Below are 16,077 nucleotides of genomic sequence, written 5' to 3'. Positions count from 1 at the left end.
CGCCAAATTATTAAAAATATCAGTTACAAGCTGCCCGCTCCGACTCCGCTCGGGTCTTTAACAAAAATTTCAACGATATTTGACGTTGTTTTATTTTTTTGGAATAAAAGAACACTGATTACGGCATAACTATAATAGTTAGACATATGCTGTAGCGACACTTTTTGTAAACAATAATGTGTTCTACAAAGTCGTAGTACATTATTTTATTCTATCATCAATAGTTTTTGCAGGGCACGCGATGTAAAGAGTATTTTAGGTATTTTTTTTACACCTTGGGTTACATTATTGGAGTTTTAGTAAGAATTACAAATTTTTTTTAAAAAAAATTATGTCTATGTCACTCGGGAATAGTGTAGCTTCCAAACAGTGAAAGAATTTTTCAAATCGGTTCAGTAGTTTCGGAGCCTATTCAATACAAACAAACAAACAAATCTTTCCTCTTTATAATATTAGTCAGTTATAGATTCGTAGCTATCCTAGACGAAAATCTTCATTGAAGCGCCAAGAGTAACTATAAGCAATAGTAACAAAATAATAATTTCTTCGTATTTCATGAGTCGTAATAATTAAAAATACTTTTATAACTCGCGTTTTTATAGTCATTAAAATTACCTGCGATACTATACATGTGGTATATATATTACAGCGGTAGGCAGCGGTTTGGCTGTGTCCCTAGCATTACTGACGTCCATGAGCGACGTCACCACCTACCATCAGCTGGGATTTATGCCTACAAGAGCAATAATGAAAACTCGCGACGTTTCAAATACTTTACCGCTTACGTGGTCACGGATGATGGAGATAATATACTGACAACAAAAAAATGTTAATTTAAACTGTAAAAATATTTTAAATTAAAATAGCAAACAAGTTTTCAAGTCATGTATAATAAAGACGCAAACGCACACCGCAAACAAACAAACAAACAAACGTTCACTTTTCATCATTAGTTTTCGAGGACAATGAGGCAACTGCGGGCACCTAACTTGTTATTAACAAAAGCAAGTAAAGTTCTAGAATATATACTTAATATATAAATCTACAGTGGTTTTTACGGATGTTCCGTTATAACTACTGAACCATGCATCCGATTGAGTTGAAACTTAGTATCCATGTAGAAAATACATGAACTTAATGGATAGGCTAATATTTAGATGAGCGTTGGACTTTCTAATAATAATGACAATAAATAATAACGTTAATTTTAAGTCCCCAGCGAAGCGGGCGAATACGGCTAGTATATATTTATCTTTCACGAAATATACGCCAAATATTTGGCGGTCGTTGTGAAAATATATGGTACTATTCGATAAATTAAGTGCATAATACATTTTACCTTCTCATGAATAATGACGTTGAATGATATTTAGAATGACTTGAAATAGACCATACCCCATAGCGGTATTAGCACCAGTTAATTAAATAGCATTTATCAAGGAAATGAATGGTTAAAGTATTCAGATTCAGTAGCAAAACCAAATTTAAATTTAAATATCGATGTGGTTTACGAAACTAACAAACATCTTCCTACTTACTTTATAACAAATCTAAACTAACTGTGAATTAAACACGCATACAAAATTCAGTGCTACAATGAGTGGACCCATTAAACTGAATTGACTCCGAATTGAAACTCTTGATAACCTACTTACGAACACATCAAACAGACAACTTTGACCACTCTGCTCTATTGCTCAATTCTATATTCGACATAACGTATGGGTGATACAATACAAATTAATAAAAAAATTATAGAGATGTATTGTGAGTTTAAGACATGAAATCTGTCTTCACAAATAAATTTTTGAATGAAAATAGTTAAATTAGACAATTACCATATTCAATTTAATTTCAAAACTTTTTATTTTGTGGAAACTCGATTTAATAAAGCAGCCTAAATAATAATAAATATAAAAACGAATTTTAAAGCCACTTAAAGTCGTTTTTGCATAACGCAGTAATGGCCGGTGCTCGAGTGAGACCCACGGTGAAATGGAAAGCGTTTGCGCAACACAGCCAACATGCCTGAGTGTGCGCTGCCGTTTCTATGAGCGCGTGTGTATTTTGCACTATGATTGTGTGCTGTTGAGCAACGTTTCGGAATTTAGCTATTAGACATACGGACAGCGATTGAATGCTCCAATGTATTTTTGTATCGACTCCCCATTAAAATATTAGTTGTTACTGCACTAGGTTTGACTAATTTAAAGTAATTCACGAATCATGCTATACATACGTTAATTATTTTATTTATATTACGTTAAAAGAAATGGAATATTTTATGCCTTCATAATCGGTTATAAAATCGGAGGTGTCAGTGTGCGCGTAATAGCCGAGCTCGTTACGTCATCTAACGGGACAACATTTCACTCTCGCAGCGGAAAGCGCAACGCGGAAGGCGGACTTTCTCTTTTGCGCAGCGCAACCGAATGCAGTGGAAAAAAAAAACGCAGATCGTAACGCTCGCTACATATTACCCTCTCTCACGTGAACTCTTTACGCAACGCACTCAATCAATATACGCGTAACGTTTTGATGCATCCAAACATGGAAAATTACGTCCGGATCCAGAATAGCTCACGTTAATAATTACGGCGAAATAGGTAAAGGAATATTAAAAACGTCAACAGATTCGTACTGTCGTGTAACAAAAATGTCAATTAAATGAAGTTGCACATTGAAGAGTCGCACGTACCTTAGTTAGCGTGGAAAAACGAACGTGCGAGCGAGATAGGAACAGCGAGTGAGGACGCGAGCGCGCTCGAGCGGAGGTCAACGGCTAGCCGCGGTCGTTGCCCTGCTATCGGAGTGACCTACTGAGCGTGTGACGTCACCGCCGCACCGCGCGTTCCGTCCGTAGTCCATGCCATTGGTTTATTAATGCTTCGCAGCGCCATCTGTTGGCGAATAGCAATACACCTGGCGAAAAAATTGTTTTAAATTAAGAAGCAGTTCAACAATATTGTATTTTAATTTTCTAGAAAAAATATATTCTATACTTGATAAAAATTGCATGTATGTACATTTACAGGTAAAAACGCATTACTAAACATATCACAATATATACAAATCAGTTAAACATAAATACTTGGGTGTAAAAAGAGACATTTGATATTCTGAATTGTATTATTTTATTATTTACAAATTGTCAAATTAGGGATAATCTTTTTTTAGAAGTCGAACTCGAGGGAATCCAGGACCGCTACGTGCAAGTACTACGCAGCTACCTTGAACACGCCAACCCGCACCATCCGGGCAGGCTACAGGAACTGTTCGCCAGAATCCCAGAGGTAACTCGACGAACATTTAAATTTAGCCTTATAAACTAAAGTATTAAGAGTATTGAGCGGTAGGCAGCGGCTCGGCTCTGCTCCTGGCATTGCTGAAGTCCATGAGCGACGGTAACCACTCACCATCAGGTGGGCCGTGTGCTCGTCTGCCTACAAGGGCAATAAAAAAAAAGTAAAAAAAAACAGTAAAATTCATATTCCGTTTGCAACATTATAAATGAGATTCATTGCGGTTCAAGTGAACGCTTTAGTAACAGACCCGTTTCGGATAGAAAGTCTTGACAATTCGAAAGCACCCGATTTCACACGAAAGCTCTTTCTCTCCACAGATCCAGGCGGCGGCTAACTTGCTCCTCGAGAGCAAAATGTTCTACGTTCCGTTCGTGCTGAACTCGGCGGAGATCAGATAGTATATGGCCCAGCAGGGCGTCCAGTCCTCGTAGTGAGTGACGTCACGCCCTACACTACCCACCCTCGACTTATGATCACACCACCCTGTGTTCAGAAAACCGCCGGACCGGCACGAGAGGTCGTGCGGATGTCCCTTCTCGAGCCGGGACATTGCCCAGGAGACATTTTCTAATCAAGTGCGTTGGTTAATGTTTACTAGATGAATTAAAACGTCCCAATTGACAGACTGATTTATTGATAAACAAATATAGATTTTAAAGTTTAATTACGGAAGGGACTCGATGCGTGTTTTATACGTGGTAGTGTACACTATTTAGTGTTAAATAGAATTAAATATTCTGTTAATGTTATTATTTAATGATTGTAAGACGGAGAATCGCATAATATATACATAATATATTCTAATTACATATAAGTACTGTAAATATAATGTTAATTAATAATATTAAAAAAAAAAACGTAGTCGTTAAGAATTGTTTAGACAGAATTGTTTCTTGTAAATGAAATATTTCCTGTTTTAGTTTGCATTTTATATTTTTTAGGATAACTAAATTTTAGTATTGTCACTTGGCGTGTTAAATATGAGAATTTTTAATTTTATTTTGTACGTAGATATTATAAGTAGCACTAAGTACCTACCTACTCTCAGTGTCTACACTAAGACTGCTTGTATACAACTGTTACACTAACACGACGCGGTGCGGTCGCACTATTCTTGTAGTCACAACTTTAAATGCATTTTTATTGCCAATACTTCGCATAACACTGGTTTTCGCATAATATTATCTAATAGTAATTCGTTCTCGATTTTATTTCATTTCTTGATTCTGGTCTACGTAGTTATAAGACTGTGAGTGCACGTGTGGAAGTTTTCGGCGTGTCGGAGTAGCGTTTTCGCAAGCCCTTTGCATTTTCGTCTGAACATAATCCTTTAATGCTTAAGACGGATCTTTTGCTTCCTTTCGATGTGTTCATAATTAATTGTGCTCAATGTCATATTTTGTGGATTATCAAAAAATTGTAGCCTTAATTTTTTCAATGAATCGTGCTTTCAATGTTGTCTGATATTCATCTAACTCAACTAACTACATCAAATTATTGTTTTATAATTTAATGCTCCACTGAAGTCATTTAAAGTAATTGAAAGAGATTTATATGTTTTTGACTATGGAGTGATGATTGTGTTCGATGACACTTAATTAAAAAAATATACAAAACACGATTATATCTTTTAATAAACGAGTTAAAAAATAAAACAGTATCGTTACGTAGTCGTCATTATAATGTAATTAATATACATGTTTGTTCGGTGTGAATTTATTACTACGATCAACAGTAGTTTTGTTTTTCGGTTTTGCGAGTCGTAAACTTAATTAAAACTAGTGTTATGGTATAATCTCGTATCCAAGTCGGGCATCACCATGAAAATTGCAAGCTGTTCGAAAACTCGGAAATAATGTAGTAATAAAGAAAAGGACGAGATAAAACCATAATAGTAGTTTTAATTATAATGAACAGTATAAATACATCCTAAAATATATATACATTTGGGAATGTAGGATAAAAGTGGAGCAGCACTTTTATATAGTTATAAACGCGACTAAACTTCACTTCACATCATTGCCATAATTTTATTTTACTCAATGCTCATTACACTCAAAACTCACAAATCTACTGTCGAAATTTCTATACTAACAAAACTTCGTGCATACTCCTTTTCCGAAATCAAGTAATAAATCATAAATTGTATTGTTAGTTAATAAATAAAATCACAAAATCATCAAAAAAATATCATTAATATTCATCTAACATCGTTTTAAAGACTTAATATTAACACTGTCAGTAATCACTGCCTATCGTAATTAAATTTATTTGCCGTGTATTGTTAACTCTCGTATTGTAATGTAATGTTAAATATGTAATAAACGTTCCAGCAACGGTGAACAGTTACCATTAGGTGTAGGAGGCGAATTCGTCTCGTTGTAAATTAAGTGACAACCAAAAAGTTCGTTCTAAGGACTTAGGTTCTAGTTGAATAGGTCTTAATACGCCTTTGCAGTCAAAATGGAGGTCTATCGGATTTTTTATACAATATATGCGTGAAATCGCAATTTGTTGAACATTATTCTTTAAAATAAATTTCATACTTTTATAAAAAGGACTAACAATGTTTGATGTGAGAATATCAAAAAGTGTTTAGCTTAATTGTGAAATTAAATCATGTCCTTTACGATCCAACTCAAAGTCATAGCTTATAAAACAAATCAAACAAGCTTGTTTAATTCAATGATTCTTGCAGTCGCTTAAAATTTATTGGAATAATAATAAAAAACAAAAGCATGTTTGCCAGGTTTTTTGGTCTCAAAATAACAGTGTAATGCGCTCTCTTAAATTTAGCATCGACAAAGCACACAAGCTGAATCTTGAACTCTCGCGAGAACACAAATTGTAAGTAAAATGATTCTGTTACCTGAATGAGCGATACACGTCCGTTCCTCATCGTGTTACCATTAGTTAAGTATTAGTCGATAATAATGTTTTGTACATTTTTATTAATTTAGTTTGTGAAAATATTAAAACAACCAGTTACGAAACTGCCATCAAATGCCTAAGTAGTTTTTTTTTCAATTAATTTTGTTGTATTTTAATTTAGATAAATATAAGTTGACGTCGTTGGTGAAATTATTAGTTAATTGTGATAATATTCAGTGATAGTATGTCGGATCTAGACCGTTCGAAGATACGCGCGTTTCGCGATACGCAACCACGGCCCGTGAGCGCTCGCCTTTATTCGGTCTCACTATGCGAATACTTTGCGACAATTGGGTGTCTTTATTTATTTATTCAATTTTATCTAACTTAATAAAAAAAATTAGTACATAAACAACACCATCAAAACGACGGTGTCAAATCTAAAGTCTGAGGTAAAGATGCCTTTATAGATTTTTAAACGTGTAAAAACAAAAAATCGTAAATTATAAAATGTAATCGCGAATTGTGCATCGTTCTATTAATATTGTGTATGTAAATGATAATTTAAGTAATATTGACACTTATTTTGTTATTAGCATAACGTATTGTTAAGATGAAACTAACGGCAGTGTTAAAAGGGAACTAGATTCGTAAGGATGTTATTGGCGTTGTACAAAGGATAGTATTGTTAGTAAATAAACAATGAAATTGGCGCATTACTGGCGAGTACCTAATTAGATAAATACACGAGGAGCCTCCTGAGGCTAATACGTTTACAATGTAAATATTATTAAAGTTATGCTTCGACCAGAAAAATGGCCACACTCACTTTTCGTTGCTTTTCGCCCGTTCAATTTTTTTTTAAAAAACGTAGCGTTTTAATATTCTATTTTGAAATTTAGTAACAAATTTGACTGACAGAAGCCGTATTATGAGTATTTGATTTGCTTATGTTTGCCGCGTTGTTTTGTGTTTTCTGAATACTATATTACAGTAGATCTCGATGCCACAGAGAATCTTCAAGGTGGTGATCGGTTTTCAAATTAGAAGGGCACGTATTCGTGCATTCGTTCGACACACGACAATAACAACACTGTCAATTAAACAAAACTAATATACATAATTCGGAGTCTATAAAAGAATTCGTTTGAAAGCCGATCCGTAGATAATATCTAACTCGAAAATATTTTGACTGATATAGTAATGTAACAAACATTATAATGTTAATCTATTTATAAGGGTGTAACAAAAACTTAATGCATTTCACAATTTCTTTACAGTCCATAAGAGAAATATATTTCACATTTGTAGGATAAGGTTTGTTGTGTATAAAAAAATAGCGTTTCAATTTCTTTCGGGTAAACGGAAGATTGATATTTGTGTACGTTAGACATTAAATAGTTATGAAGACGAGTGTGAAGCTGTACCAGGTATTTGGAACATTGAGCGATTGTTGTATGTAATTAAGTATCTCACAGATGTTTGAATTCTAAGTATCCACGTAATAATAAATTCTACAAGTTACATTTGAATCAAAACGATCTGTTTACGTTATGAACACGCAAACGTGTTTAGCTTTACTCTTTTATGTGTAACGTATTCATTATAATGTATTGATATACACACTATTATAAAGCAAATTTAAATACAGTCGTTTCACTTTATTAGTTTAACAAATAATAACATCGTAAGTGCCTCAATAACTAGAAACGTATCAAATATTGTTTTGCACGAGAATTCAATGTGGTAGAGAGTGTGCTGTATTTCACATGTTTGGTTGAGCTCGCTCAATTTCAAGACTTATTGCTTTCAGAACGTAGAAATAATTTTAAGTATTATGAATACCATAAGGTTCTATGTTTGTACGTAGCAAATCACATTAGTTGCTGATTGCTGTACTATTCTCGATGGATTAATAAAGGCTGTTTGTTATACGACCAAGTTAAGTGCGTAGTGACTATTGATTGTGAGTTTTGTCTCTCGTTTGTCTCGTTCGAGTGGTGCGCCGGATGTTAGTCAAAAACAGTGTACTGGTTTGCCAAGAGAAGTTACCTACAGTTGTGTTTAGTTAGCAACGCATAACGTGTTTGTACTTTAATTTGTTTTTTAGTTGTACTCTTGGAAATCAATGGTTATTAATTTAAGAAAATAAAATGTATGTCAAATATTGTTGAAAATGTTTTATTTTTTATCCGTCTTTTATAGCGTCAAACGAAAAATCAGTTATTTCCTGGAAACATCGGGGTTAGCTTTGAGAATGTTTGGAGATCACAGTATCGATCAACCCGAATTGTACTAGCGAACATTTCAAGAAATCTTGCAAGTGGACATATTTCAAACCTAACTTTGGACTGTGGGTGCATTATTTTTAGAGCGTGGACTGTATTTTGGTGCTAGAACCGGTCACCATCCTCGTTGAACCCGTCGCTTGCGACGATGGGCTCGACGAGTGAATTAGCCCATAGACACAGCCCACTGAGTTTCTCGTCGGAGCTTCTCAGTGGGTTGCGTTTCCGATCCGGTGGTAGATTCTGCGAAGCACTGCTCTTGCTAGGGCCAGTGTTAGCAACACTTCCGGTTTGATCCCCGTGAGCTCACCTATATGTTAGGATGAAGCTGAAATAGCTTTTCAAGGCTATAGCAAGGATATACCATAGGTAGGAAAAAAGAAAAGAGAAAAAAAAGAGGTGCTAGCTTCAATAAAAACTAGATTCAGAGCGAAGAATTTTTGATGTACAACACGTGCACGTACGACCAGAATTTTATTGTAATTCTCAAATATTAAGTGTATAATCTATGATTGTAACTAAATTAAATGTATGGACTTTTTGGCGGGAACGCGAGGAGTGAAGTTGTGTGATTGGTTTTATTTTCTCTATTTAGTGTTTCTTCAGGTTTCAGTGTGTAATAACGGTGGTTTATTAACTGTTTAATATCTGCGAAAGTGCACAAATGTGGGAAAATGAAACAAAGCCGCTAGACGTAGCAATACGGGATCCTCCAAAAAGTCCACTGAAAAAATCTTAGTAAATGACACCATTTTACTGAGATTATATTTCATCCCATATCATCTCATCTCATTTAATTTAATTTCATTTCATTTCACTCCATATTATCATTTTTCATAAAAATAAGAATATAAATTAAAATAAGACATGACCTAAAGGTCTTAGTTACCAGGTCATAACATCCTATAAAAATTTACCATAGGCTATAGAGCTCAACTATGCGCCAAGCGAAGGCTAAATAAAAATTAAGAAAAAAAAATCTTCTGTCAAAAGGTCCGCCGCCTGCCACATGTCACCACATCGTTTTTATTGTGATTTATAATAAACTATTAAATAAAATACTTTCTAAACATGGTAAATAACACTCTTATACAAAATTTTAATGCCTCCAAAGTTATTGTGTGAAATATCAAACAAATTCAATCACAAACATAGCTATGACTATAAATTAGGTAAATTACTTACTCATGTAATTCCAGAAACCTCTTATGCTGCAAGGGCACCAGCGTGCCATCACACAGATCAAATATAACCGCGAGGGTGACTTGCTCTTCTCCGCCGCTAAAGATTCAAAACCAAATGTTTGGTGGTCACTGAACGGCGAACGTCTTGGCACTTTCAACGGCCACGGTGGTGTAATATGGTGCCTTGACGTCGACTGGCAGTCAATTAATCTCATCACAGGTGGTGGCGACAGTTCCTGCAGGTATTATCCTCAGTATATTATAAACAAATAAAGTGTTGAAAATTGCATTCTTTTTTCATGTTGTTTGCTCAAAGATGAGTAGGCTGTTGATAACACTAAACGATGCACAGGTTATGGGATCTGGAGACAGGCAAGAATATTGCAACACTCAAATCCAACTCTTCTGTAAGAACATGCAACTTCAGCTATAGTGCATATCAAGCTGCTTATACCACTGACAAAGCTATGGGACACCCTTGTGAGGTAATTACATAGTATATACATTTTATTTAAATAGAGAAACATGAATTGAGGATGAGAAAGACTAATGGATATTATGACTGGCAACTTTAACATTAGAAGAAAAGTAAAATTGTATGCAAAGCTAAGCATAAATATTATTATAGTTGTTTCCGTTTCAGAACTTTCATTCTCTATTAAACCACAATGTGAACTTGTCTGCTTCACTTCAAAGTGGTTTATTGAGGGCCATGCCTTAAAAAAAATCTTATTTTTTGTTCTTTAACATATCCGTCAATTAATGATTACAACTTAGTATTCAAGAGTAATTCCTACATACCTTGTATTTCTTTAAACTAAGATTTGTTGACAGTACAAGTGTCATTTATGCTGACATTTCACTTTGTTTTTTTTTATTATGCTCCAGACATTTAAAATTTATTATTACCGAAAGGCTCACTTGTAAATTTAATACCCTTTAACTTAAATCACAAAATATTTTGAGCAGGAAATACCCTTTTTCAAACTGAACTGAAACTTTGGAGTCGGTTAAATTATAGTGTGCTTAGGTAGACAATATCAACTCTTGGGAATCTCTATTTTAACCCTTAATGTGTTTCCTATATACATATACAGTAAGTTTTTACTAACTAGTATTATAATTTTGTATATCCTGTGATAACAATTAAGATATAAAGTATTATGTCAATTTACAGGTGTTCGTTATTGATACAAGAACAATTGATGAAACAGTGTCAGGTCAAGCTCCTATTTTAAAATGGGAAATCACAGATTCAAAGGTTACTTCAATGATTTGGGGTTCTTTAGATGAGACAATTATCACTGGTCATGAAGCTGGTGACCTTATACAATGGGATCTGAGGGTATGCAAATAATTATTCAATAGACTAAGTAAATTCAAATATTATCTACTTTCTCCATGCAAAAAAATTATCTTTCATAGAAATTATTCTGTTTATTTTTAAATAGTGCTAATGATATCTAATTATTTTTCAGACTGGTAAAAAAATCCACTCTGTTAAAGAGCATACCCACCAAATCACCGATATGCAACTTTCTCGTGACGGCACAATGTTTGTAACTGCTTCCAAGGATCATACTGCTAAGTTATTTGACACTAACTCATTAGAACTTCTTAAAGAATACAAGACAGAGAGACCTGTAAATTCTGCTGCTCTCAGTCCAATCCTTGATCATGTTGTACTTGGTGGTGGTCAAGATGCTATGGAAGTGACAACCACATCAACCAGACAGGGTAAATTCGATGCTCGTTTCTTCCACTTAGTATTTGAAGAGGAGTTTGGCCGAGTGAAAGGTCACTTTGGTCCTATCAACAGTTTGGCTTTCCATCCAGATGGAAAGTCCTATGCTTCCGGAGGTGAAGATGGTTATGTTCGTGTTCATAACTTTGATCAATCTTACTTTGACTACACTTTCGATTACAATAGGGAGTAGTTAATTTGCAATACTCTAGTGTTTCATAAAATTATAAGAAAATAAAGCCTCATTAAAGTTTTTTGTATATCATTTATTTAAATGCATGCCACTTTATCAATCTACATATATAATAAAACAATTAATTCAGTACGTCTATACATTTAGGAAATTTTATATAAGTAGAAAAATAATAATTAAAGAACAGTAATAGAACATAAACTGGACATTTTTAGAATTGGTCACCATTTGTCTGTTCACCCACATTTGTCACATATTTCTGAATCTATTGAAAGGATTTTCACTGCATATATATTGAAACATTGTATGGAAATAGTTTAACCTTTAAAAAACTGGGATGCCTTTCATTCCACTGCTGAGCATGGATCTCTTCCACCCATGTGATATGTAATGCAGCAGAAAGCTAGTTTGTAATATATTCTGTTAATCCCATTATTCATTTTCAACAGACTATTTCATGATGGTACATATTTAATAATAAAAGGTAAAATTAAATATATAAATATAAAAAACGAAGGTATAAATAATGAAGATTTAAAAAAATTATAGTAATATGTCAAAAAGAACAGATCTCATAATAAAGAACATAAAAGTGGGTCAATAAACAAAAAAATTGTAATAGATGCAACATTTATTAATACAAAACTTTACACTTATGGAATACTTTGATCACATAATCTCAGCTCAAAGGAAATATGGAGTAGTATGCTGTGGAGGAACTTCTCGTTCGGTGTCAGGCACTGCTTGGAATAACCTTGCTGTTCTATCATGAACAGTGTTGAATTCCAAGATTGAGGCAACATTACCACATCGGTAACAGTAGTTAGGCGCCGACCAGACTGTTACTAATCTTTTGTCAAACATGTATTTATAACCTGCAGAAAAGTATTAGGTTAAATAGAATCTTAAAATGTGTGAAGATATTACATTTACCCAACAAAGCTATATACCTGATTACATTAAAAAAACATTATTACAATATTGAGTTTTTATTTTTTCTAGCATAATGAAATGAATTCCTGGCGCATCTGGCATTTGGTGGTTACTGGATCTCATAGATATGTGACTATTGCTACCCATCTTGAGACATGAGGTCCAAGTTTTCATTACATAGTAATTTCAATTACATTTTTGAAATTCTAGTTTTTGTAGATTTGATTTTTATTACCCAGTATTAATCCTTCATTGCGAAAATTATTTGTAAGCATGAGTTACTATATATTTGGCTGATAAGTCTGCAGATTTAAACATTGGCATAGTTGGATTGGCACGAGTAGACTTCAGTGCTTGATATTTAATTCAAACTAGCAATTTAAAAAGAGTGGCACTACTGCTAATTCAATGATGGTGAGCCTTCGGATTGTGTAGTCTGTAGTTCGAATGTAAACTCATCTTATGACATGACCTGACGTGAGAAGATTTACGAGATATTATAATATTTCTGATGGATTTGTGATGTTTTGAGAGTTTATCTTATGGTAGTGGAATGGTTTTCTTATGTACACTAAGTTTTAATTTGAACACTTAATAAAATAAAACACTAAAAATACACACCATCATTCACTAATTGATGTGCCCTGCATATAAGAGTTAAATCATTGTAATTCATGAAGAGTTCTGTAACCTGACAGCCAAACAACCATCCAGCTCCACGAGGACTTACTGACCTGTACATTAAAAAAAATGTATTATTACATGTTTTTTTTTATAATCATTTGGATCTGGGTTCTCCACAATTAAAACACTAAATCTTATCATGATCATACTGACACTTAGTACACAAAGTGACCTAGTTTGGACCACAAACACTATAAAGTATTAGAAATATTAGAAATAATATACAGTCAAAATCTGTTATAACGACATCGAAGGGACTGCTCATATTCAGTCGTAAAAACCGATAGTCGTAACAACCGGTGATGTTTAATGTGTATCGCGCAAGTACAAATAAATCGATAGGGAATTATTGGAAAAATATATTTACATAATACGCGATTTTTCTTCAATATTAATTTGTTTTCTTTTTTTTTGTGACATTTTTAAAGTTTCATGAATAACTCCACAAAGTTTTGGTGCGTCTTGTGTATAGATAAGTAACAAACTAACTGAAGAAATATGAAGAAGCGGACTTTGACTACCGCATGCACGTGTTTTGTTTCTAAGAATTAGAAAAGACCCTACACTAAACTAAATCCTATTGTTTTCTTTCGTGATTTTAAAAGCCATTGAAGACAAATGTGGATACCTATTCAAATTGTTTACAATACAGCTTAGCCGGTCGTTCTAACAGATCTAATTCTCCGAAATATTAGTTAAATGTGGTCGTTTTATGAGGTATGTCGTAGAAAGCAATATTTTTAATAAGGCGGTCATATGGCATTCAGCCGGGACCTTTGTTCTTGGTTATTATAACCGGCATGTTGTATTAAACGATGTCGCAGTAAACGGTTTTGACTGTAATAATTATACAAAACACAAGATTAAACCGTAAAAGTACTTTTAATTAGTGAGGATGAGTGAAACCAGACAATGTCTTACCCAGAGCCTACATTCTACATCTTTCATATACTCTACATCAGCATTAGCTACATACTCACCACATTTTCACATCAGCAGGATCTGACCACAACAAATCACAGAATGCACCTTTGTGTGGAATTTGTTGATTTCTATCAATGCATCTTATTTGATCAATCATAGATATTTCTGGTGATAGACCACCGTGCACACATAGGACGGTTTCATCAATTAACTGTAAAAGTTGCTGACTTAAATGATTTGTTGTAACATAATCTAATTTAATTTTTTTATTGCTTATATAGATAAAGGAGTTTACGGCCCACCTATTATTAAGTGGTTACTAGTCTGTAAACATGAACAAAAGCCAATCTTATCCCCCACCTCGAGACAAAGTTCTAACTCTGTTTTGCAGTACAATGCCTGCTTCATCTTAGAAATAAGCGCGATAATGATATCTACCTGTGCCGGTTAACAAGATGCCCTACCTAAATTAATTATACAAATTATACTTAGTACATACCTAGTTGGTTCAATTTTTATTACAAATTAGTAATCCTCCATCATGGAAGTCACTTGGACACATGTGTTCAGTACTTATATCATTAGAAAAATTGATACCATCATTTTATTGTTGAAAATGTTATTGACTTCGTTAAAATTGCAAAATTGTCTGAAGTTTTCAGCCATAAAACTATGACAAACATGAACCATAATCCCAATTTATTCTTAAGAAATAAGCTTTATAACTAAAATTTTAAGCTAATTTATATTTTTATTTTAGATAATATTTATTCAATGTCCACTTACTGCAGCAACAGTGAGCAAATCAAAAACTCTGCAACAGTCTTTCCATGCATTTGCATTTCCATATTTATTGAGACATTCATCATAAAATCCATAAACCTTAGTTATTTGACATGTTTCATGATTACCCCTTAATAAGATTATCCTGAATAAGAAGATTTGAATATAAATATTATTAAACAAGATGTTGAAAGGCAATGTGTATCAACGAAATAATATTGACAAAAAAAAACAATATTAATTTTGCATCCATAAATACTTATTATCTGGAGTTACCTTTATTTGTATATTATGAAAAAACTTATTCTGATTAATGGGGAAATTTATTGATTTCATATAACCTCAATCAATATTGATATAATGATAATTGATATTAATAATAATTGATATAATTACGTAACAGCAATATGTATTTTTTCATCCATATCTTTGACTTAATACTTTAAATTTTTTAAAGTACAACTCACCTATCTGGATATCTAGCTTTCAAGGCCATGAGCAAGGTTAGTGTTTCTAAACTATAATATCCTCGATCCACATAATCTCCCATAAATATGTATTTTGTATATGGCACTTGACCACCTATGTGAAAAAGCTCCTCTAAATCATAGAACTGAAAATATTGAAATTACATTTTGAAATATAGTTTTTCTACAGGAGCTCTTAGACATTTCATTACTAAACATTTCATTATTATTATTCTTATACTTATAATTGAATTTACAATTTATTAGTTGCAGTAATTTAGAAAATTAACTGATGGTTTTATCCAACAAACTTTTTTAAATGATTTAAGTTGTAAAGTCACAAGAGAATAAGCTGGTTAGTTTTCCGATGTAATTTTAAATGTTTCAGTTGGATCAGGCAGCTTACCTGTCCATGAATATCACCACAAACCGTCACAGGTGTCTGTACCGGCTGAACATTAGGTTCTTCAAGTAACAAATCACAAACTATATTGCACAGTTCCCGTAGGTCATCTTCCGGGAGGTATTTGCATCTCTTTGCAACTTCTATCCATTTATCTATATCCGTCATTTCTAAAACAAATTAAAATATATTTACGGATAAACGAAGAATGGCCTTTTAACCTTAATTTATATTAAATGCATAAATCCGAACTAGAGGTAAATGAATTGCCTTAGACTGGTTGACAGTGACAGACATG

The 16,077-nt window shown here is 33.4% G+C and overlaps 3 protein-coding genes across 6 annotated transcripts in view; 2 read left to right on the top strand and 1 right to left on the bottom strand.

The window, feature by feature from the left end:
* Grf (nuclear receptor GRF) overlaps positions 1-8,353 on the top strand; it is a 131,691-nt gene extending 123,338 nt beyond the window's left edge. For 3 of the 4 annotated variants that reach the window (XM_012692299.4, XM_062672318.1, XM_038015593.2), the window contains 2 exons: positions 3,178-3,293; positions 3,623-8,353. In XM_012692299.4, the coding sequence (XP_012547753.2) occupies positions 3,178-3,293; positions 3,623-3,703 (197 nt within the window). In that variant the 3' untranslated portion in view covers positions 3,704-8,353. 4 annotated transcript variants of the gene reach the window in all.
* A 1,106-nt stretch (positions 8,354-9,459) lies between these two features.
* Positions 9,460-11,786, top strand: eIF3i (Eukaryotic translation initiation factor 3 subunit I). The gene is given in 5 exon segments (NM_001046968.1): positions 9,460-9,538; positions 9,664-9,890; positions 10,001-10,133; positions 10,826-10,993; positions 11,127-11,786. Coding segments are annotated over 5 exon segments (990 nt in total). The 5' UTR covers positions 9,460-9,535; the 3' UTR covers positions 11,586-11,786.
* A 284-nt stretch (positions 11,787-12,070) lies between these two features.
* On the bottom strand, positions 12,071-16,030 carry LOC732977 (serine/threonine protein phosphatase 6). Its single transcript, NM_001046974.1, is given in 6 exon segments — positions 12,071-12,460; positions 13,140-13,252; positions 14,183-14,337; positions 14,913-15,054; positions 15,377-15,522; positions 15,783-16,030. Coding segments are annotated over 6 exon segments (912 nt in total). The 5' UTR covers positions 15,948-16,030; the 3' UTR covers positions 12,071-12,269.
* Positions 16,031-16,077: the final 47 nt, after the last annotated feature.

This window comes from Bombyx mori, chromosome 15 (assembly GCF_030269925.1).
Source record: "Bombyx mori chromosome 15, ASM3026992v2".
NCBI classification, from domain to species: Eukaryota; Metazoa; Arthropoda; class Insecta; order Lepidoptera; family Bombycidae; genus Bombyx; species Bombyx mori.
This window is presented reverse-complemented; position numbering and strand designations above follow the sequence as displayed.